Here is a 22,103-nt window from a genome sequence, read left to right on the forward strand (position 1 = left end):
ATGTTGATGAACTGATTGTAGGGCTTGAAGAGGAGGAAACAAGAATGGCTCATGCCTGTAATCCCAGCACTTTAGGAGGCCGAGGCGGGCTGATCACTTGAGGTCAGGAGTTTGAGACCAACCTGGCCAACATGGTGAAACCCCGTCTCTACTAAGAATACAAAAATTAGCCGGGTGTGCCTATAATCCCATCTACTTGGGAGGCTGAGGTAGGAGAACCAGTTGAACCCAGAAGGCAGAGGTTTCAGTGAGGAGAGATCGTGCCACTGCACTCCAGTCTGGGTGACAGAGTAAGACTCCGTCTCAAAAAAAAAGAAAAAAGAAAAGAACGGCTCCAAAGTTTAAAACTTGAGCAACTGGAAGTATAAAATTATGGTTGAATGAGATGGGAAACAACTAAGAAATGAGGAGTCCAGGGTTGAGTTAGACCTGTAGAGTTGAGATGCCAATTAAACATTCAAACGGTAAGTTCAAGTAGGCAAGTGGACACAGATTTAAAGTTCAGAGGAGGGTCATGAATTTAGAAGCCGTCAGAATGCAGGTGATATTTGTAGTGGTAAGATTAGGTGGCATCACTAGGGGAATGATTGTAGATAAAGAAAAGTGTTCCAAGGACTTAGGTCTGGGACATTTCAGCGTTTTGAGTTCTTGGAGATGAGGAGGAACCAGTAAGGAGCCCGATACTAATGCAGTTGCTTTAGAATGAGCTGAAGTGAGGCCACTGAATGTGGGAAAAGCTATAAGGGTTTGTTGAAACATAACTTCAAAGCAACCTAGTGAGTTTTGTCTGTAGACCATGCTGTGGGCCTCATGGTATGATAGGCATTGAATTGTTCAAGAAAAGTCCATAATAAAACACTATAGTGATCAAACATTTTTATTTATGGGATTAAGCCGTTACTTAGTTCTCATAACAGCAGAGTGAGAAGTAAGTAACAGGGATCATTACCCTCATTTTTAACATAAAGAAACTGAGACTAGAGGTGAGAGGGTTACATGTAGTTTTGCAAGTAATAGTAGCACAGTTTTTTTCCCCAAATACCTACTGACAAAGATCTTTATAAATTTCTAGAGTGATATATTTTATAAGCAGGAAACAGAGGCCAGAAGAAACTAGAGAAAAGGAGCTGCCATTAAGGAAAATAAGAGAACACTTGGAACCCAAACAGAAGCAGGATCTACAAGGACAGGAGGAATCACGGTGTGGTGAAAAGCACTAGCTGAGAATCAGGAAACTTGGATACCAGTCCTGGCTGTTTCACTTTCGGAAAGCCTGGAAGCCAGTTTCTTAAGGCTTAGTGTGTTTCTGAGAACGTGACTTTCTGACAGGATGGATTTGTAAGCTCATTAAAAAGGTCTGGGAGGATGCCTAGATCCAGGAGTAACTTCTCGGGAGCAGATGAGCTTAGAGGGGGCAACAAATGGAGGGTTTTTTACTTTCCCCTTCATTATTATTTGAATTATTAATAATGTGTATGTGCTACATTTTTTTAGTTTCATCAAAAATTGAAAATGGGAAAAACTGTAAGACAGAATTCAATTAAGCAATTTCTAGACACCAGTAGAAAAATGTGGCTCATATCCATTGATTTCTAAATCTTAATTTCTTCTGCTATAAAATTAGGGAATTTTCAAGAGTCCCTAAAACCAATTCCATCTCTGGCATCTTGTCATCCTATGTAGAGCCACACATTTCAAGATGTGGGGCCCTTTTGTAACTAGTATATAGAAGACAATCTTTGCACTGATGTTTTCATGAAAATCAGTTAACTGAAATGCTCTGATAACACTATAAGGCTAAAACTGGAATTTGCACCAGTACTAAGTAATTTAATAAAACAATGCATTATGTCAAATAACTATGCCCATCACTTGAATTAGTTAATGTTGTTATAGCCCATTATCCAATTTTACACATGAGAACACTGGGGCTTATCAAGATTAAGTAACATGCCCATGATTATATAGCTGCCAAGTGATGAAACCCAAGCCTGAGTACTATGCCTAAAATCTTTGTTTGTTGATAGACACATAATATTGGTACATATTTGTGGGGTACATGTGATATTTTGTTACATGAATAGAATGTGTAATGATCAAGTTGGGGCATTTAGGATATCCATCACTTTGAGCATTTATCATTTCTATGTGTGGAGAGCATTTCAAGTCCTCATTTCTAGCTATTTTGAGATATATAATGTGTTATTATTATCTATAGTCACCCTACTCTACTATCAAACACTAGAACTTATTCCTTCTATCTAACTGTGTTTTGTTGCCCATTAACCAATCTCTATTCATCCCTCTCACACCCATGTTCTTCCCAGTCTCTGATAATTATTATTCTACTCTCTACCTCCATAAGATCAACTTTTTTTTAGCTCCCGCATGTGAGTGAGTACATGCAATATTTGTCTTTCTGGGCTGGACTTATTACACTTAACATAATGATCTCCAGTTCCATCCATGTTGCTGCAAATGATGTGATTTCATTCTTTTTTATGGCTGAATAGTATTTCATTGTGTATATATACCACATTTTCCTTATCCATTCATGCATTAAGGAACACTTAGGTTGATTCATATCTTTGATGATGAGAATAGTCTAAGCCTAAAATCATAATCACTAAATACATCTGCTGTCTCAGTCTTTTTGGTGGTGAACGACTTCCTTGATATAGGAAAGCAGTGATTTATTTTGGTTTACAAAGAGAGAAACCAGAATCTGCTTGATTTTTGTCAAGTGCCCTCATTTCTGAACCCCCTCTTTTTAATTTTCAAGTTAACTTTTTTAGTTAACTAAGTAAACTGCTCAATGTTCTTCCTGTGTCTCATATTGATATAACCCTACCTTCATGTATTTCATTCATAAAATGCATTGCCCCAGCTTGAATGTTTCTGAAACCCAAATGTCTTGTAATTAATGGGTCTGTTTAATGTGACAGTATTTCTTCGTGCTACAGGAAAAATTAAGTCAATGGTGTTTTTTTGTTTTGTTTTGTTTTGTTTTTTGAGACAGAGTCTCGCTCTGTTGCCTAGGCTGGAGTGCAGTGGCATGATCTTGGCTCACTGCAAGCTCTGCCTCCCGGGTTCACGCCATTCTCCTGCCTCAGCCTCCCGAATAGCTGGGACTACAGGCACCCGCCACCATGCCCGGCTAATTTTTTGTATTTTTAGTAGAGACGAGGTTTCACCATGTTAGCCAGGATGGTCTCGATCTCCTGACCTCATGATCTGCCTGCCTCAGCCTCCCAAAGTAATGGTGTTCTTAAACATGGTGTTGTCCCTGGAGCCAGAAAATAAGACAATAGTCTTTCTGTTGGAAGCACTGTTGCCTTGTTCAACAGTCTAGGGGCCCATACACCTAGTTTCCTGACTGTGTTCCTGGTCTTAACACACTGTGTTATTCAGATGTCCAGCTTGAGTGTCTGACTTCCACTTCTGTCTTCATTGTCAGCCACGGAGCCCTCTCAGATCTGATCCACTCCTTTGTTGCTTCCTACTTTTCATTCTAAAACTTGATTTGGTTTGCTTACTGTTCTGGTTTCCTACTCAGTGTCCATGACCCATGTGAACAGCTCTCAAACCTGCCAGAGTATTAGAAGCACCTGGAGAAATTTCTTAAAATTAAAGACTCTAAAGTACACATCAGAAGTACAAAACCAGTTGCTTGGATTGGAATCTGGAAATCTACATTGAAAAGAGCGCTTTCAGGCACAGCCTGATTAGAATCCCTGCCCATGTGATAGCTTTACTGGAAGCAGGTTGCCAAGTCGATTTTCTCCTCATTCCATAGTTGTTCAATAGAATGTGAGAAGTTAGGGACTCAGGTATCGTTCTGTCAGGGTATCTTGATTAGGAACTTTTTTATTGAGAGATAATTATAACAAGACTGCATTCTATTCCCTTAAAAAAAGTATCTGTTTATACTTACTGTTGTGTAAACACATCATAGAAAATTACATTTGAAATTACATTTCCCATAGAGGTGCTTATCTTACCATAGAAAGAAAAAAAAAAGCTTTTGGATTGAGCTGTTTTCTTTTTCTCATTTTTCTACTTTAATCAAATATAAAATACCTTAATTATGCATTGGAGTTCACCAGCAAATATTTGAAAAAATCATCACCATGCCACATGAACTATGAAGCAATTACGTGTTTATTCCAAGCAGTTTTTGAAATAAGAGATTTCGGCCAATTTCCCAATGGATACTTTTCTTATTTAAATAACAAGTCCAGATCATTGACTTAAAAAAACACCAACGAAACTCCCTTAGTACATGATAGTTTGTTATAATTAAAGTCTTCTGTGAAAATGAAATTATTTATGCTTATTAACTCAATGAATCTTTAATACATGTCTCTGAAATTCTAAGAATCTTAATAGGTTCTGGAAACATAGTTTATATCCTTATGTTGCTGAATGTTGTCTGATTTTATTGTGAGAGAAGGCCTTCTCAGAGCTGAGTGTTTTTGTTTGGTATCTCATACTGTTTCTCAGAGACAGCATATATATGTTAGTTTTTGAAATACGGTTTAATTAGAAAGAACTCTTAAACCAAATCAATGATATGTAGCTTACTCACTTGAGAAATTCAGGGCAAAGCTGATCCTTTTTAGGTATGAAGGTCTAGTTGAAAATATGTAAGTGCTGTGTTGCAAAACAGAATCCTATATCACTGAGCCTTTCCATTCTGCATCTTGCCCTTAATTTGCTGTTATACAATTTAACAGCTGTCTCTTAATAGGCATTTAAACTGAGATACTATGTAAGACAGTTATATTTTAGTTTATAATTATTTATAGCATCCACTGGGGAAGTTTAGGTACTACAAGAAGGCAGTGCAGGCTGGGCACTGTGGTTCACACCTGTAATCCCAGCACTTTGGGAGGCTAACACAGGTGGACTGCTTGAGATCAGGGGCTCGCAACCAGCCTTGGCAACATGGTGCAACCCTATCTCTACAAAAAATACAAAAAATGACCAGAGTGTGGGTGGTGTGTACCTGTAGTCCTAGCTACCCAGGAGGCTGAGTTGAGAGAATCTCTTGAGCTGGAGAGGTCTAGGTTGTAGTGAGCCATGATGGCACCTGCACTCCAGCCTGGATGCCTGGGTGACAGAGTGAGACCTTGTCTCCAAAAAAAAAAAGAGAAAGCAATGTAGTAAGTCTCTAGAATCCTCTCATTCTTTGCCTTCTTTGGTTGCTTCTAGCACCATCAAGAAATGATGTTTAAACTCTTTTCAGGAACACTTACCTATTTTTCACAATCATTACCTTCATTAGATAGCATTTCCTGTTTGACTTTTTTTCTATTAGCGTGTGAAAAATATTCTTATGGTTTGTTTATCCATCGCTACCCCAGAAAACAATAGTCCCTACTAAAAATGTTATATTTATACAGATATAAAGAAGTCTTGAACTTACTCATGCTATTTTTTCCCCAGAATTTGTTTTCTAAATGAACATTAATAACTTTTTGATTCTATGAACTGCAATTTGTCTGTCAGGAAAGTTATGTAGAGGCATGATGTTTAAGCCAGTTCAGTGTTACCTGAAAGACTGAATGATTCTTCAGATGGACAGAGATTGCACCCAGATAGCAAGCATGGATATTGACAATGTCCTTGTGAAGAACTGTGACATTTAACTTGTTAGGCTGCCACAATTTCATAGATGCTCACAGTAGCTCTTTCTTCAGAGATAAAGACTTTTATTATGTCTAGCATAGCAAACAGTATGAAATTCATTTCTGTGATGAGTTCCTCTTGCATCCTAAGTCCCTTGGGGGTGACTTGGAGTGGGAAGGTGGATACTGTGAATGCAGAGGACCCTTGTCACAACTGAGGACCCTGAACTTAGGGAACTCTTTTATAATAGGCTGGAAGCAAACCTGTCCAAGATTTTCCCCAGAGAGAGATGTTATACTGATCAGCAAACAAATCTGCCCTCTGCTGTATCTGGCTAGTTTGTCTTTATACGAAAATGTTTAAAAATATAATCTAGAACAAAGGACATCAGATCGGTACTTCTACTGACAAGATGTGCAGAAACCCAAGAGATCCATGGAGAATTGTTTGCCAACAGTCCTGAGCAATGAATATGCTCATGGTTCAAACTCTTCCCACCAGAATTGTCTCCCCACTCTACTAATTCTAATTTATTTGAGTTACCCATGGAGTGGGTCTTTTTATATTACCTTTATCATAGGCATTATTGATGATCAATAGACTGGCTAAAACATAAATAACAAGAAGTACAGAGGAGAGCTCATCATTGATTTGGCCCCATTTCATACATATGTACTATAAGTAATATTGACCTTTTTGAAGTTCTAGAAAATTCATTAAATACTAATAGCTCAAACTGGAATTCTTTTTAAGGAAGATAGTCTGGGAAAAAAAAGAAAGTTTTGTGTTGGAGAAACAAGAATCGGCTATTTAAAAAGATCTATATAAATATTGAGAACAGGATTAAGTCTTCCTGCAGTCTGAGTCAAATCTGTGGTTAGGGCTGAATGTTTATGATGATTGAGTGATCTGATGAATTACAGGTTTATAGCTTTCTTTTCTAGGTACTTAATTGTCTGCAGGAAGCTGGCTTTTTTGAAGTGAATTTTGTGTTCACTGTTCATATGATTGAAGTTATTAATGCCGAGGATTATTTAGTCACCCCTCCCTCAGTGTTACCAACCAGAAAACTGAGGCCCAAGTCGGCTGGGAGACTTGCCTAAAGTTACATGTGAGTGAGGAGCAGGGCTAGCCTCTCACATTTCCCTGGAGGGGCTTTGTTTATTCAAAGGGTACAGCTTATGTTAAGGTCAGAGAGACAGAGGGAGCGTGCATGCTCCCAAGACTGATTGATCTCAGCAGGAATTGTAATTCCTCTATGTATAGAAAACTCCACTCTTCACTGTAAATACCAACCCATAGTAGTATTGTACTTGTTAACTGGCCATAATGTATGAAAGCTCATTCCAGTTTGTGACTAGAGCTTGGCCCTAGTATAGAAAAATATTAATTACCATTCAAAATCACTTAAAAAAAGATGCAAGAAGCAAACCCGGGGTTGCCTTAAGCATAATAAACAAATAATTAAACCAATTATAACTTACCAGTGAAACTTGCAAGCTTTGAGAAGTTGACTTTGTTTCATGTTTGGTGAAAGGCAGAGTGGTTTAATTACTTTCATTGGTGGTCAGAGGCATTTCCATAGAGAGCTGGAAGGGATCTTTGAGAGCATCTGATCAGATGATTTTCACCCATTTGAAGAACTGCGAGCTCTTGGAACCCCTGAGGTAGGGTAGAGGGACCCACTGAGGGTGAAGATCTTCACTCATTTCTTATAAAGCCATTTTGCTTATACCTGTTTTGTATCTTGGTCTCTGTTACTTAGAAAACATATTTTAAAACACACTAATACAGTATTTTATATTTTGACAGGCGTTGGGTGCATGCATTTATTAAAACTAATTGAGTGCACACTTAAGATTTGTAAATTTTATGTGAAAGATGAAAAAATTACTGAACTCAATTATGGCATGCTGAAATATTTAGGGGGAGGTGTACATCAGTGTCTGTGAATTACTTTAAAGTGAACCAGAAATAAGGTGCATTGATGGATGGATATAAGGTGGATACCCACTAAAGAAAGTGTAGTAACATAGTAATGGTAGAAGGTAGATAAAGGATATATGTAGGGGTGCTTATTGTATGATTCTTTCAACTTTGCTGCATGATTGAAAACTTTCTTAAAATATTATATGGGAAAAAACTCACCAATATAGTTTAGCCCTCTCATTTTTGTAAATAAGGAAAGTGATGCTCAGGGAGAATATGATTAAATCATTGGCAGAATAAGATCTAGTACCAAAAAATCTTCAGAGAACTGGTTCTGCTGGCTGTCTATACATTCCAATTTGAGCATTTGCCCAAGAATTTTTGCATGAATGCCAGAGAAATCATGTATTTTTGATGAAATAATAGTATTATTAATGATGAAAAAAGGCATTTTGCAGGATTATTGGAACTCTTACTTTCATGATGCTATCTTCTCATGCCCATTTGTTAATTTTTATTCTGGTAACATTGAGGCAATTTTTGTGCTGCTTGTAGTTTAATACATTAGAGTTTATTGTGAATTTCTATATTATATAGTATTTACGGCTTAAATTTTCATTGTTTTCAATTCACAAGTACATAAATGCATGATATTTTATGATGAATATCTTCCTTTGAAAGTTCAGAAATGAAGGTAACATCTTAGAAAAGGTCCGTGAACATTCTATAGATTATTTTGATGTCTTTTCTGAAATTAAAAAAAAAATCGCCTTGCTTCTAGTGTTTGACTAGCATGTCATGGTAAAGGACAACCTAAAAGTGATTTCTCCATTACTCTTGTACTGTTCTAGAACACTTACAGGGTAAGAATCTCTGGAGTCAAGTCTGCCTTAGGTTTGAATTCTGGTTATGGTATTTCCAGATGTGAGAACATGGGGAAGTTACTAAACTTCTTTGAGCCTTTTTTTCCTTGGGTATAAAATGGGAATAATACTAGTATCCTATGGCTCTTAGTATTTAATAGGTATCAGGTGTAACTTTTATTAGTCGTAAACTTAGACTTTGCTAGTGAATGATATATCTTTGTCGTATTATATTTGTACTTATAACATCTATTTATATTTTTATTATCTTATTTTTATTTATTGTTGATATTCACCTCTACATGGGATTGTGCTTCTGCATATTTACAGGATTTACATCTTGCCTGTGCAGTGTTTGCTCTTACAGTTGTTTACCCCAAAGCATGAGTCATCTACAAAGCACATTTTAGTTAAGATTGGGCATATTTATTTCTCAATTCTGTTGTCCTTTAAATGACTCTTTTGGCCTTCTTAAATTTTGGCATTGATTACTGCTTTTCAGTTTCCTCCCTAGAATCCAAAATGTAAGAATTATAGAATTGTAGCCTTGCATAACTCAAAATGTGAGAAATGTATAAGGCCGAATTAGTAACTAATTAAATTTTTTATCATTAGCATAACTTTAAAAAATTGCAGTGCAAAGATGCTACTCTTTCTTATTAAGTTGATAAAAAATATTGGTGTTATGTAATTTTAGACAAATGGAAATTTTAGTTGGAAGATTATTAGATACGTATCTTACCCCCCACAGCATACATATACACATGCATAAGATGATAGTATAGTAAGTAATGTACATGTAAGATAATAGTATACCATTTGAAGGAAAAATTGTCAAGGTTATATTTATTACAGTTCAATCATTGTGTAATTTTTTTTGGTCCATCATTTGAAATCCTTTTTTTAAAATAATGTGATACTTCTTAGATTTAAGGGTGACAGAATGAGCTTAAGGTACAGCATCATAGAATTTGGAGGCACACAGTCATAGAACACTTACAGGCTAAGAATCTCTGGAATCAAGGAAGATGCTTTGAGCTCATTTGGAATTTCAGATTTGTGGTTTTTAACACTTGCTGCACATTAAAATTATTTGGGGGAGTCTTAAAAATACTAATATTTAGGTTGTATCCCAGATGCATGAAATTAGAATCTCTGTGAGGGGTCCTGAATATTCCTAGTTTTTAAAAGCTCACCTGGTGATCCTACAATGATATCAATTATAAAAAACATTTTCTGGGTTTTTTTTTTCTTTTCCACTGTTTCAAGAGGAAACAGATCACTGCTGTAAATCTTGGTAAAGTCATAGAGCTATTTATCTTTAGAATTGAAATAGCATCTTGGTCTCCTCTTACACGGTGGTTTCTCCCCTCTCCCACGATGCTATCATTTTCATTTCCTCTAGTTTGTGTTTTTTATTTTGAGTTTGTGAGGGTCCCCAAAACCACTGGGGTAGGAGCTACACCTGTAGCTAGGCCTGGTTTTGGTGGATGACCCCAGATGAATCACCCATTTGGATTTCCTGAAACACTGGAGAGTAAATGAAGACCCTGGCGTAGCTCCAGTGTACCTCAACTGGACTAGTCAAACTGCTCTGTAAATAGAGTTCTTCTGCGGTCAGGAGAAAACCCTGTGGCATTTCTAGTTGGTTACTCTAAATCTTATGGACTATGTATTAATTATATTGTACTTTATTCAGTAATAATGGAATATATGTGTAATAGAATAGTTTTAGTTTCAGGCATATAGTAGGTTTTTTGAAAAGATGGAAGAATAGGCCAGGCACAGTGGCTCACACCTGTAATCCCAGCAGTTTGGAAGACCAAGGGAGGAGGATCACTGGAGCCCAGGAGTTTGAGGCTAGCCTGGGCAACATAGGGAGACCCCACCTCTACAAAAATAATAAAGAATTAGCCAGCTGTGTTGGTGTGCACCTGTAGTCCCAACTACTTGGGAGGCTGAAGCAGAAGGATCACTTCAGCCTGGGAGGTCAAAGCTGCAGTAAGTGGTGATCACACCACTGCACTCCAGCCTGGGTGACAGAATGAGACCCTGCTTCAAAAAAAAAAAAAAAAAGAGTAAACAAAAATCAATATTACTTTGTCATTGGAACTTAATAACTTAATTAAAATAATTTTACCTATTTTATGTTATTATTACAATTTTGTTGTTATTTATAGACAATATAATTCATATATATATAATTAACTGACTTTCTGTGTATTCCGTAATTATTTGGAATATGGAGTTGTAATATTATCACGCCATCAAGGCTAACCTCCAAATGAATGGCAATATGGAGAAATGTGTTTGTAACTCACTTATGATACATTCTTTGGATAAATACAGCTTATTCTAGGCTTTCATCCCCATTTCTTGCTGTGGCGGGATAATATTGTAGTCTGAAATGGCATGTGGCCAGACGTGGATGCAGTATTAGTGCCTCTTGCAGGCCTTGTTTAAAACACTCACTCTGGGATACTACTGTGCTTCTTTACTTCCAGACTGACCACTGCTCTAAGCAGTGTTGGGGCAATGCCTGGGCTGCCCGAGCCCTTGAAGTTCAAGAAGAAGCACCTGGACTTCTCATGAGGGGAGGTCAGAGTCAATGTAAGTGACTTCCTAATTTGGGGGGCTAAATCCCTTCAGTGATTGAGGTCTGTATGAAGTCAGCCATATAAATAGCTATTTCCAATGTGTTTTATGTCAGCATCATACCCCAAAATACTGCCATTGACCTAAAATAAAACTTTAGAAGTGTTTCTCAAGTAATAAATGCCATGCGTCTCCTGTGAAAATCATCATTTCCCTGAGTTATCCATTGATATTTTCAATTCCATGAAAATACTACTTTGAGGACATTGGAGTTTCTTTGCACGTTGGCATCAATTAAGAGAAAACTTAGAAAGTCTAATTTAAAAATTTCTTGGACTTTATAGCTAAGTAGAGAGCTTTATTTGTCAGGCAGAAATGCATATGTGGGCAAAGGTGAAACATTTATAACTTTGAGAATAGTTTTAATTTTGCTAGAGTTAGAGAATTGTTGTTGAGCATTGTTGGTTAATACAGCTTTATATCATTTCAATGATGTTGCTTCAGGAACTCCCAATCATGTAATAATTCTCAAAAGTAACAGTTCAGTAAATTGTATCAGAAAATACTTGCCATGTACACAAATGGACAATAGAAATGGTAGAAATAATGTTTATTTGTGAGAAATTGTAGGGGAATAGAATTAGGTTTCTCCTATAAGGCAACCTAATTTGATGCTTGTATTAAGATGGAATTTTCATTAAAAACCAAGTTAGATGAGAAAGTGATGAAAGAATAGAAAATATTACAATCCCATTTTCATTCTCATCAAATCCTGAGGATCTAAATCTCTTTTCAAATATTCTTTTTGTTTATAAGTTATATGGTAATGGTGTTTGGAGATCATGTGAGGATCATTTATCTAGTACAGTTCAACTTTAGAACATTTTGCATAAAATTATAATAATTTGAATAGGAGGGAAAGCAAAGGTCTACAATAAGTAAAGGTTCAAATTAGCTTATTTTTTTCCTTTGTCATGGCTTAGATCCAACTTAGATAAATTTGAGCAATGAATATTATACAAACAAATGTTTTACAGATAGTACTTTCCTTAATTGAGTCTATCCTGTAACACATTAAAATCACATGCCTTGGGAACAGCGTGGAACATGCAGTTCAAAAGTTTCAGGTGTACTCTAAGTTCAGACACCTCTGTTTACTGCAGTGTCATTTACGTTCTCTCAGCGTCAGACCTGATAACCTGTCCTGCCTACCCTCCTGGGTTGTTACGGGGCCCAAATGAGATGACATATGGCATATGCAAAAGTGCCTTGCTAAGTATAACAAGCTATATGAAATTCGTTATTCTTTTGGATGCAGCATTTAGAACAAAACTTTTACAAAAATCAGGATATTTTATCCAACAACCTTAGAGATGGCTGTCTTTTTTATACGTGTATTTTGGTTAAAGCAAGAAACAAAGTAATTAATATAGAGTAGGCTAAAATGCATGGCATAGCAACATCAAAATGCAAAATAGCTTCAGTTACCATGGCATATTCTGGAATCAAACTGTTTTTGTAAGTTCCCTGTCTCCCTTTCTTTAACTTCTCCTCCTTCCTTCTCTTTCTTTCTTAACACTGTTTCTTCCAAATTGAAACGTCTTTTCTGTTTATCTCCTGACCATAAGCTTTATACCCCAGGGACCCTTCTTTCAAAGTGTTATATCACTTAGTTATTCTGGCAGATTTTGTATAAGACATTTTTGACACCCTTCCCTTGATGTCTTATAGTTAGACAAGGTGACGTTCTAAGCCGCTGGACCAGAAACAGGAAAAGCAGTGTTTGGTCCCCAAGGAGTGATAAAACTACAGGTAGTGTTGGCAGGTGTGTATAGTCACACTTCAGCTGAGACTGTTCTGTGGTTTGAAACTCTTTAGCTGTATCTGTCATACCACTTACAGTTTTTTTTTTAAAAAAAGTTTAAACATTGCATCACTGCATGTATAGAATAAAGTAACTCAGAGCAGAAACATAGAAAAGTAATGCATACAAAGGAAAGTAAACAGAGCATGAGAAGAAATACAGAGAAACCTGAATTATATAATGAAAATGGCAAAGATAAATTTTAGGTTGGGAGATGAGGGGAAGACTTGGATGAGAGAGAAAGAAAAGAAAACTGATTTTACCAGGATTGCTCTAGCTTTTCAGGGCTTATTTCAGAAAAGCTGACTAGGGCTCTGGAACCCAGGGAATCAGTGCTCCCCAGTTGACCTATGCCAAGAACACTGGGAAGGGAGAAAAAGCCAGAAGTGAATGGGTAACAGAAAGTAAGGACTCATTTATTCTGGCCTTCATAGTTTAAACAACACAAACTTAAGAGGAGTATTTGTTTTGAAACTATTGAAACTTATTAGCATCAAATACTTGCTATGATTCTTTGTTATTGGTTGGTTGTTTTTGAAACCTCTGGTTGAAAGAGTGGTTTAGAAAGCTCAATATTTCCGTAGCTATGGTTTGCCATCCTGTTATTACCCTAAGGCAGAAAATTGAGGTTGCTTCTTCTCTATTATTCTTCTTCCTTCGTTTCTTTAATATAATCATCCCTTTTCTTCCCTGCCTTTCTTCCCATGTCTCTTTGTTCTTCCTTTGCTTACTTGTTTTCTGTTCCCCTACTCCAAAATTTTAGAATGATTTAATCAGACTTACAAGTCATTACATGACACTGTAAAATCTCAGAAATATTTTTCTTCAGGCATATCAATAATAAGTAATATCAACTCAAAGAAGATTAATGTGCCACTTTGAATTCTCAAATTTTCTCTACTGTGAAAAGAGACTAGTATTTGAGAAAAACATACAAGTTAAAACCAGAATATTCAGAAATTTGGGCTATTTTTGAGCATTAGCTTATGATTCTCAGAATTTATATGTATGTAAACACTGGAAATTTTGGACTATGATATTTAGATAGAGCCTAATCTTACTGAGGGTTACTATCTGGTAGCCAGCACAGGATTTGTGAAAATCAGTCTCTGATTCCTCGAGATTTCTTTGTTTACCTGGTTTCTGCATTTGAGTGGTTATTGAGCTGCTATAGTGTACTTCTGTCTCTCAAGTAGGGATATCATTAGCTGGCTTGTACTTGTCTTGGAAACATTACAAAAAAAGTGCCCCTTCTGAGCCAAAGAATTATAAACCACTTTTCAGTTTGGCTTGGCATTGAAATTGGGCTGAGTTTAGGCCCCTCATGCCACCCAGGTACTTCTGCACATAAATAAACAGTACAATCATATGCAGTAATCCCTAGGGAAAATGTGATTTTTTTTTCTCTAAAAATGATGGTGCTTTATAAATCATCAAGTCTTCAAACCACAGCAAAATTTTTTTCAGTCTTAGTCAATAATCAGACATTGCTGACTTTTGTAAGTAAGAGATTATCAACATTTTATCTGTCAAATATTCGAATATTTGACAAATCAAATATTCAAATATTTGACAAATCAAATATTCAAAGTTTTAAATAAAGCAATATTGTAGTAATATGATATAAATAGGAAAGTGCATCGGAAATATAGGTATACCTTTTTTTTTTTTTTTTGAGACAGAGTCTTGCTCTGTCGCCCAGGCTGGAGTGCAGTGGTGCGATCTCTGCTCACTGCAAGCTCCGCCTCCCGGGTTCACGCCATTCTCCTGCCTCAGCCTCCTGTTCTGAGTAGCTGGGACTACAGGCGCCCACCACCACGCTCCACTAATTTTTTTTGTATTTTTAGTAGAGACGGGGTTTCACCGTATTAGTGAGGATGGTCTCGATTTCCTGACCTTGTGATCCTCCAGCCTTGGCCTCCCAAAGTGCTAGGATTACAGGCGTGAGCCACTGCACCTGGCTGGTATACCTGGTTTTATTGCACTTTGCTTTATGATGCTTCACAGATACTGCATTTTTTTTAACAAAATGTAATGTTTGTGGCAACCCTGTGCCAATGCCATTTTTCTAACAATATGAGCTCACTTCATGTCTCTGTGTCACATTTTGGTAATTCTCACAATATTTCAGACTTTTTCATCATTATTATATCTGTTATGGTGATCTGGGATTGATGATCTTTGATGCTATTCTTGGAATTGTTTTGGAGCACCATGAACCATGCCCATATAAGACAGAGAACTTTATCAATGTTGTGTGTGTCTTCTGACTGTTCCACTTACCAACCATTTTCCAGTATCTCTCCATTTTCTTGGGTCTTTCTATTCCATGAGACACAACAATATTGAAATTAGGCCAGTTAATAACCCTACAGTGGCCTCTATATTTTCAAGTGAAAACAAGAGTCTCACATCTCTCACTTTAAATCAAAAGCTAGAAATGATAAAGCTGACTGAGGATAGTATGTCCAAAGCTGAGATAGGCCAAGAGCGAGGCTTCTTGGGCCACAGAGTTACCCAAGTTTTGAATGCAAAGGAAAAGTGCTTGAAGGACATTAAAAGTGCTACTCTGGTGAACACATGAATGATAAGAAAGCAAAACAGCTTATTTCTGATATGGAGAAAATTTAAGTGGTCTGGATAGATCAGTCAACCACAACATTCGCTTAAGCCAAAGCCTAATCCAGAACAAGGCTCTAACTCTATTCAAGGCTATGAAGGCTGAGTGAGGTGAGGAAGCTGCAGAGGAAATGTTGGAGGCTAGCAGAGGTTAGCTCAGAAGGATTAAGGAAAGAAGCCTTCTCCATAACCTAAAAGTGCAAGGTGAAGCAGAAAGTGCTTTTGTAGACGCTGCAGCAAGTTATTCAGAAAATCTAGCTAAGATCATTGATGAAGGTGGCCACACTAAGCAACATATTTTCAGTGTAGATGGAGCACCCTTCTATTGGAAGAAGATGCCATCTAGGACTTTCATAGTTAGAGAGGAGAAGTCAATGCATGACTTCGAAGCTTCAAAGGACAGGCTGACTCTTTTGTTAGGAACTAAGGCAGCTGATGACTTTAAGTTAAAGCCAACGTTTATTTACCATTCTGAAAATTCTAAGGCCCTTAGGAATTACACTAAATCTACTCTGCCTGTGTTCTGTATATGGAACAACAAACCCTGTAATACAGAACACCTGTTTACAGCATGGTTTATTGAATATTTAAGTCCACTGTGGAGACTTACTGCTCCAAAAAAAAGATTCTTTTCAAAATATGACTGCTCATTGGCAATGTACCTTGTCACTCAAGAGTTCCAAAAGAAATGTCCATGGAGATTAATGTTGTTTTCACACCTGCTAACACAACATCCATTCTATATCCCACAGAGGAGCAATTTTGGCTTTCAAGTGTTATTGGTTAAGAAATACATTTTGTATGGCTATGGTTGCCATGAATAGTGATTCCTCTGATGGATTTGGGTCTGAGCAAAGTAAATCATAAACCTTCTGAAAAGAATTCACCATTCCAGATGCCATTATGAACAATGAGATTCATGGGACGAGATCAAAATATCAACATTAACAGGATTTGGAAGAAGTTGATTCCAACTCATATGAATTACTGTGAGGGGTTCAGGATTTTTAGTGGAGGAAGTAATTGCAGATGTGATGGAAATAGTTAGAGAACTAGAATTAGAAGTAAAACCTGAAGATGTGACTAATTTTCTGCAATCCCCTGATAAAACTTGAGTGGATAAAGAATTGTTTCTTATGGATGAGCAAAGAAAGGGGTTTCTTGAGATAGAATATACCCCAGATGAAGATGCTTTGAGCATTGTTGACATGACAACAAAAAATTTAGAATATTACATAAACTTACTTGATAAAGCAGTGGCAGAGTTTGAGAAGACTGACTTCAAGTTTCAAAGAAGTTCTATTGTGGGTAAAATGCTACCAAACAGAATAGCATGATACAGAGAAATTCCTTGTGAAAGAGTCAATTGATGTGACAAATTCCATGTCTTATTTTAGGAAATTGTCACAACTACCCCAACCTTCAGCAACCACCACCTTGATTAGTCAGCAGCTATAAACACTGATGTAGGACCCTCCACCAGCAAAAAGATTACTATTTACTGAAGGCTCAAATGACTGTTAGCCATTTTTAGCAATAAAGTAATTTTAGGTTAAGGCATATACTTTTTTTTTTAGAGATAATTCTATTGCACACTTAATAGACTACAGCATAGTATAAATATAACTTTTGTATGCACTGGGAAACAAAAAGTTTTGTGTGACTCACTTTATTGTGACATTCACTTTATTGTGGTAGTCTGGAATCAAACCTGCAATATCTCCAAGGTATGCCTGTATAAGAATTGTTTCTATGGTATTTAATGAGATTTGGGGCTAGGAAAGCAATTTGATTTAAATGAAAGATTGAAATTTCAGGAAGTATATATTGAAATAGAAGTACTATACCAGATAATGTTTCTGTCCATCTATCTATTTTTTGACACATTCATACAGCTTTAAGACAATACAGAGAAGGTAGAAACTAGGATGGGGAAGATTTCTGGTTAAAAACTCCACACTTGAAGTCGTGATACTTAAATGCATTTTAAACACGCGAGTGACTGTTAAAATTTGCACAAGAACTGGAATTTGGATATAGTATGATTTTCCATTTGTTCTTATCTCTGGTAGAAGTTCTTATCTTGTGGGGACAGGAATTCCACAGAGGAAGGTGATGCGGATAGGAAATGGGATACTACTCTGTCTCAGGAAGCAGAAGGCAGAGGGGGGAGTCCTCTGTCTTAAGTACATTTTGGGTCTAATTTGCACAATCTGGTGATAGAATCACTCGAGTTCCATGTATCCCTGCTGCTGTCTTGGACATCAAAGGTGGCATTAGTGCCAGGTATCGTGTTTATTGATATTTAAGCCAGAGTGGACAGTTGCTACCCAGTGGTGCCATACCAAAGTCAGGAGCAAGAAGCCAGACTCCAAGAATTCCCGGCCAGCTAGCTTTACTGGCAACTCTGTAGTTTCATTAACTTTGCAGTAATGGAAGTTCCTGGTTTGTGCAGTTCAACAATGGTGGTTTTGGACTGTATCTACTTGTAATGATGAAGTTTTATTGCACTAGATGGATAAAATGTACTAGGTTAATGTTACTCCTTTTTTCAAAAAACAGTCTCAGTTTCTTTTTCAAAAATAAAAAGTACTAGCTCTGGCCATTGACTATTTATGTTTTGTCCTACAGTCCTGAAATGTGAATTTGATGTTATGCTGCATATTTAGAAACTAGAGTAGAACTCTGCAAACTATGAAGCAACTTTAAGGGTTAAAGAGAGGAAATCCCAAATTCCTAAAATGCACAAGTATGTATAAAAATCTCAATTAGAAAGCTTTACATACCATAAAACAATAGATAGTTTTTGGAAGATATATACTAAAAGCAAATGAAGGACATTCGATTACTCTCTTAGTAATTTTATTTCCTTAGGCGATGTTGTGTAGTAATACTGAATTGCTGGTTCTTATGCTTAATACTGAGCAAGGAACTTTAAGTTTAAAGTCAAGCTAAAGTAAAAATTATTAAGATTATCTTAAGAACTTGTTAAATGTGTTTAAATTTTTTATGAACTGGAAGTTTTAGTTTTTTTCCCTTTAGCTGTTGCATTAGCAGCCATAGACCAAGTGACAACATCGTTGTTTTTAATAAAACGGATTAATAAAAATGTAAGAGGATTAAGCATTTCAGGTTCTGGCTTCTATGCTTAATATGAGAGTATTGGTTTGAAGCCAGTGTGCCATACATGCTAATTGATTGCTACTTTGCTTGAAGTAATGTAGAAGATTATCTCCTCTAAGATTGTTCATCTAGGGCAGTTATTCCCAACCAGGAGCAATTTTGCCTCCAGGGGACATAAAGCAATGTCTGGAGACATTTTTGATTGTCACATTTGGGAGTGGAGTGTGTTGATACTGGCATCTAGGGAGTAGAGGCCGGAGATGTGGCTAAATAACCCACAATGCAAAGGAAAGCCCTCCACAACAAAGAAATATCTTGTCCAAAATTACAGTAGGGCTGAGGTTGAGACCTCTTTGTTCTAGGAATATTTCCAGTTTGGTTTCTTCTTTATCTCCTTTTCCTTTCCTTCCTTTCCTTTCTTTCTTTTTCCCTTCCTCTTAGTTAAATAGGTATGTGTCACTTGGTATGGAGATGAGTAAGCGTCTCTCTGTTTTATGCTAAATGTAATCTTTTCAGAGTGATTTCTCAGGGTGTGGTTTTGTACAGAGTGGAAAGGGAGTCGAAAGCTATGCATTGTAACTGTATAACCTTGGGCATGTCACTCATGCTTTCAATTCTTTGTTTCTAAAAATCAGAATTAAATGAGATCTAAGGTTTCTTTTAGAGCAACAAATTCAAACTAACTTGGTGAAATCATTGACTCAACCGGACTTGAGCACCCATTTTGTCAAACAATGTGCTCTAAGATTCATGTGATACAGAAGACATAGTTCCTGATGTCTAAACGCCTGAATCTAGTTGGGGAGACGGCAGGCATGTAAACAGAAATAACCATACACTGTTATAATAGTTCTAATGAAAGTTCTACAGTAGAACAGGGTAGGAAAGCCACTCTCTATAGGAGAGTTGGGTAAGTCCTCTGAGAGAGGATGGAATTTGAATTGGCTATTGAAGGAGAGTAGGGATTTGCCAGGAGAAAAGGAGGAAGAGCATTTCAGGCAAAAGGAACAGCAAAAGCTAAAGCTTAGAATTACAAAAAGCCCTGGGATGTTCTGGAATGTTGAAAGCTTCTGTATGTCTCGAACATGCAGATCACTGAATAAAAATATTCTTTTTGTATTGCTTTAACATATCAAAAATCTCCAAAACAATCTAAAGCCAGGAAAAATAAATATTCCCATCTAGCCATTGCTCTTAGACTTTAGCTGTTCACTCCTCTAGAGTGTGTGCATCACAAGCACACACGGCATCATTTACAGTCCCAAGATTCCTTCGGACTTCATTCTCCTACTTTGCTTGTCTTAACTTGCGCCTCATTGTTTATACTGGGACTTGTGATGCAGACAAGTTCAAGTACAACAAATCCAATTTTTTAAAAAGTGTCTGATTTTTTTTCCTCATCAAATTCTCTTGAAGTACTTTTGAATTTTAATAGCCCCCTTGGGGCAGTGGATTTGGGTAATTAAAAATGCTGATTTAATTCACAAACTCAGGAGAAGCAAGTGTCGGGCCATCCCATTGAGCCCTTCTACACTACGTGGAGAAGTTGACGGCAGAAATAGTGCCAAGACTTCTGGCCTGGCACAATCTGATGACAGGCAGCACTAATTTTTGGCTTCGGGCAATCAAATGCTGTTCAGCATTGTTTAACGAGAGGTTCTTAATGTGAACTAAGCCACCAACACGATTTTCTTTGGTAGCCATGAAAGTCAGCTTAGAGAATGCCACAAAAGGAAACGGTGTATTCTGAGGGAAACTCATCTTTCTATTGTTTAAAGAAGTAGAGGGAGGCCAAGGTGGGCGGATCATGAGGTCAAGAGATCAAGACCATCCTGGCCACCATGATGAAACCTCGTCTTTACTGAAAATACAAAGAAAGTAGCCGGGCGTGGTGGCACATGCCTGTAATCCCAGCTACTCAAGAGGCTGAGGCAGGAGAATCGCTTGAACCCAGGAGGCGGCGGTTGCAGTGAGCCAAGATCGTGCCACTGCACTCCAGCCTGGTGACAAAGCAAGACTCTATCTCAAAAAAAAAAAAAAAAAAAAAAAAGTAGATAAATTTTACTTGAGTTTTCCCTCAGCAAATCTGACTTTTCTCAGGAGAAGGGAGTTTAAGTGGAATAGCTCTGGTGGTTTCCTTTAGAAATATCCAGGTATAAAAAGAAGTTTTGTAGTAGATATCACTGTGACTTAAAGAAAGTTCAGGAAATCTGACTTCTATTTCCAGCCTAGCAGATAACTTTTTGTGACACATTATTCCTTGATGTCTGAGATTCTTTCTAGAAATCAATCTAATAATACCTGCTGTTCGTTGCTCAGGACTTCTGAAGTAATGTCTGCAGACTATGTGAGAAGAAAAAGGTTCTATCACACAAAGTATTTTTCCACTCTTGATATCAGCTCATTCCTTGTTTATATGATTAAGTTTGAAGTAGTCTGACATTTGGCAAACTCTTTTTTTTTCCCACCAGAAACTAAAATTCATGATTAACTCACTGCTCGCTATGAATTTGTCACAACTTCACTTAACCTAATAAATATCCCAGAAAGAGCAGACTTGGCTGGAGTTGAATCAGTACAGCTTCACTGATTTGGCCACTAAGTTAAGCCCATACTTTTTAATCTGGATTGAGCTAAGGGGTAATGTTCAGAAATCAAGGTCTGGGTTCATTCTCCCAGAAATCACTGGAGCTCAGCTGGCTTTATTAGCCTGGTGAGAGGAGGGGGAGGTATAAATAAATGCATAGCAGACACCACTTTTTCCTCTGGTATGTGTATAGACCTTTGGCGGTAGTAGTAGAGGGGTTATAATGAACAATTAATGGATGATCAATCTTAAGTATGATATAGGAGAATTTAAAGTATTCTGAGTTCTTAAAGACTATTCACTATATAATATGTGATAACTTATATTCTTTTATTCTGTTAGATTTTGCTTTCTAAATGAATAATCATATACTGCATGTTTTAGAGCAGGGATAGCTAAAATTTTACTGAAACACAGTAAAATTTACTGTGCTTTTGTGCCACAAAGGCAGAGTGAAGTACCTCCAACAGAGGATTTATGGTCCACAAAGACTACAATACAATATGTGCTATCTGGCTCTTTACAGAGAAAGTTTACTGACTCCTGCATTAACTAAACATCTTTTAAAACAAAAATGAATTTCTGCAATTGAGATCAGTTCTCTCAGGGTCATTATTCACCTAGACAAATGAAATTCTTCTTTTGAAAAAGTGATAACAAATACGTTTTTCTCATCGTATTTGCTTTATAATACTTGAGAAATTCTTTTAAAATGCAATTGTTTAAATAATGTCAAAAGAAACACTTCTTATAATTTATAAGCACTCCAGAAAAAAACATATGCATATATGTGGTATAGTGACTGTAAAGTGATCTTGAATAGTATGTTATTGGTTGTGTTAGGGAAATGAATAAATAACAATAACAATAGCAAATGCTTCTAAAGTGTTCC

General features: G+C 36.9%; 1 protein-coding gene across 3 annotated transcripts in view; it reads left to right on the forward strand.

The window, feature by feature from the left end:
* Positions 1 to 22,103, forward strand: part of TLL1 (tolloid like 1) — a 232,913-nt gene that overhangs the window by 35,878 nt on the left and 174,932 nt on the right. The window contains exon 2 of one of the 3 annotated variants that reach the window (XM_024356361.2): positions 10,928 to 11,033. The exons of the other annotated variants lie outside the window; for them this stretch is intronic. Within the exon in view, the coding sequence (XP_024212129.1) occupies positions 11,012 to 11,033 (22 nt within the window). The 5' untranslated portion in view covers positions 10,928 to 11,011. The remainder of the gene's footprint in view (positions 1 to 10,927; positions 11,034 to 22,103) is intronic. 3 annotated transcript variants of the gene reach the window in all.

The sequence above is a fragment of the Pan troglodytes genome, chromosome 3 (genome assembly GCF_028858775.2).
Source record: "Pan troglodytes isolate AG18354 chromosome 3, NHGRI_mPanTro3-v2.0_pri, whole genome shotgun sequence".
Lineage (NCBI taxonomy): Eukaryota > Metazoa > Chordata > Mammalia > Primates > Hominidae > Pan > Pan troglodytes.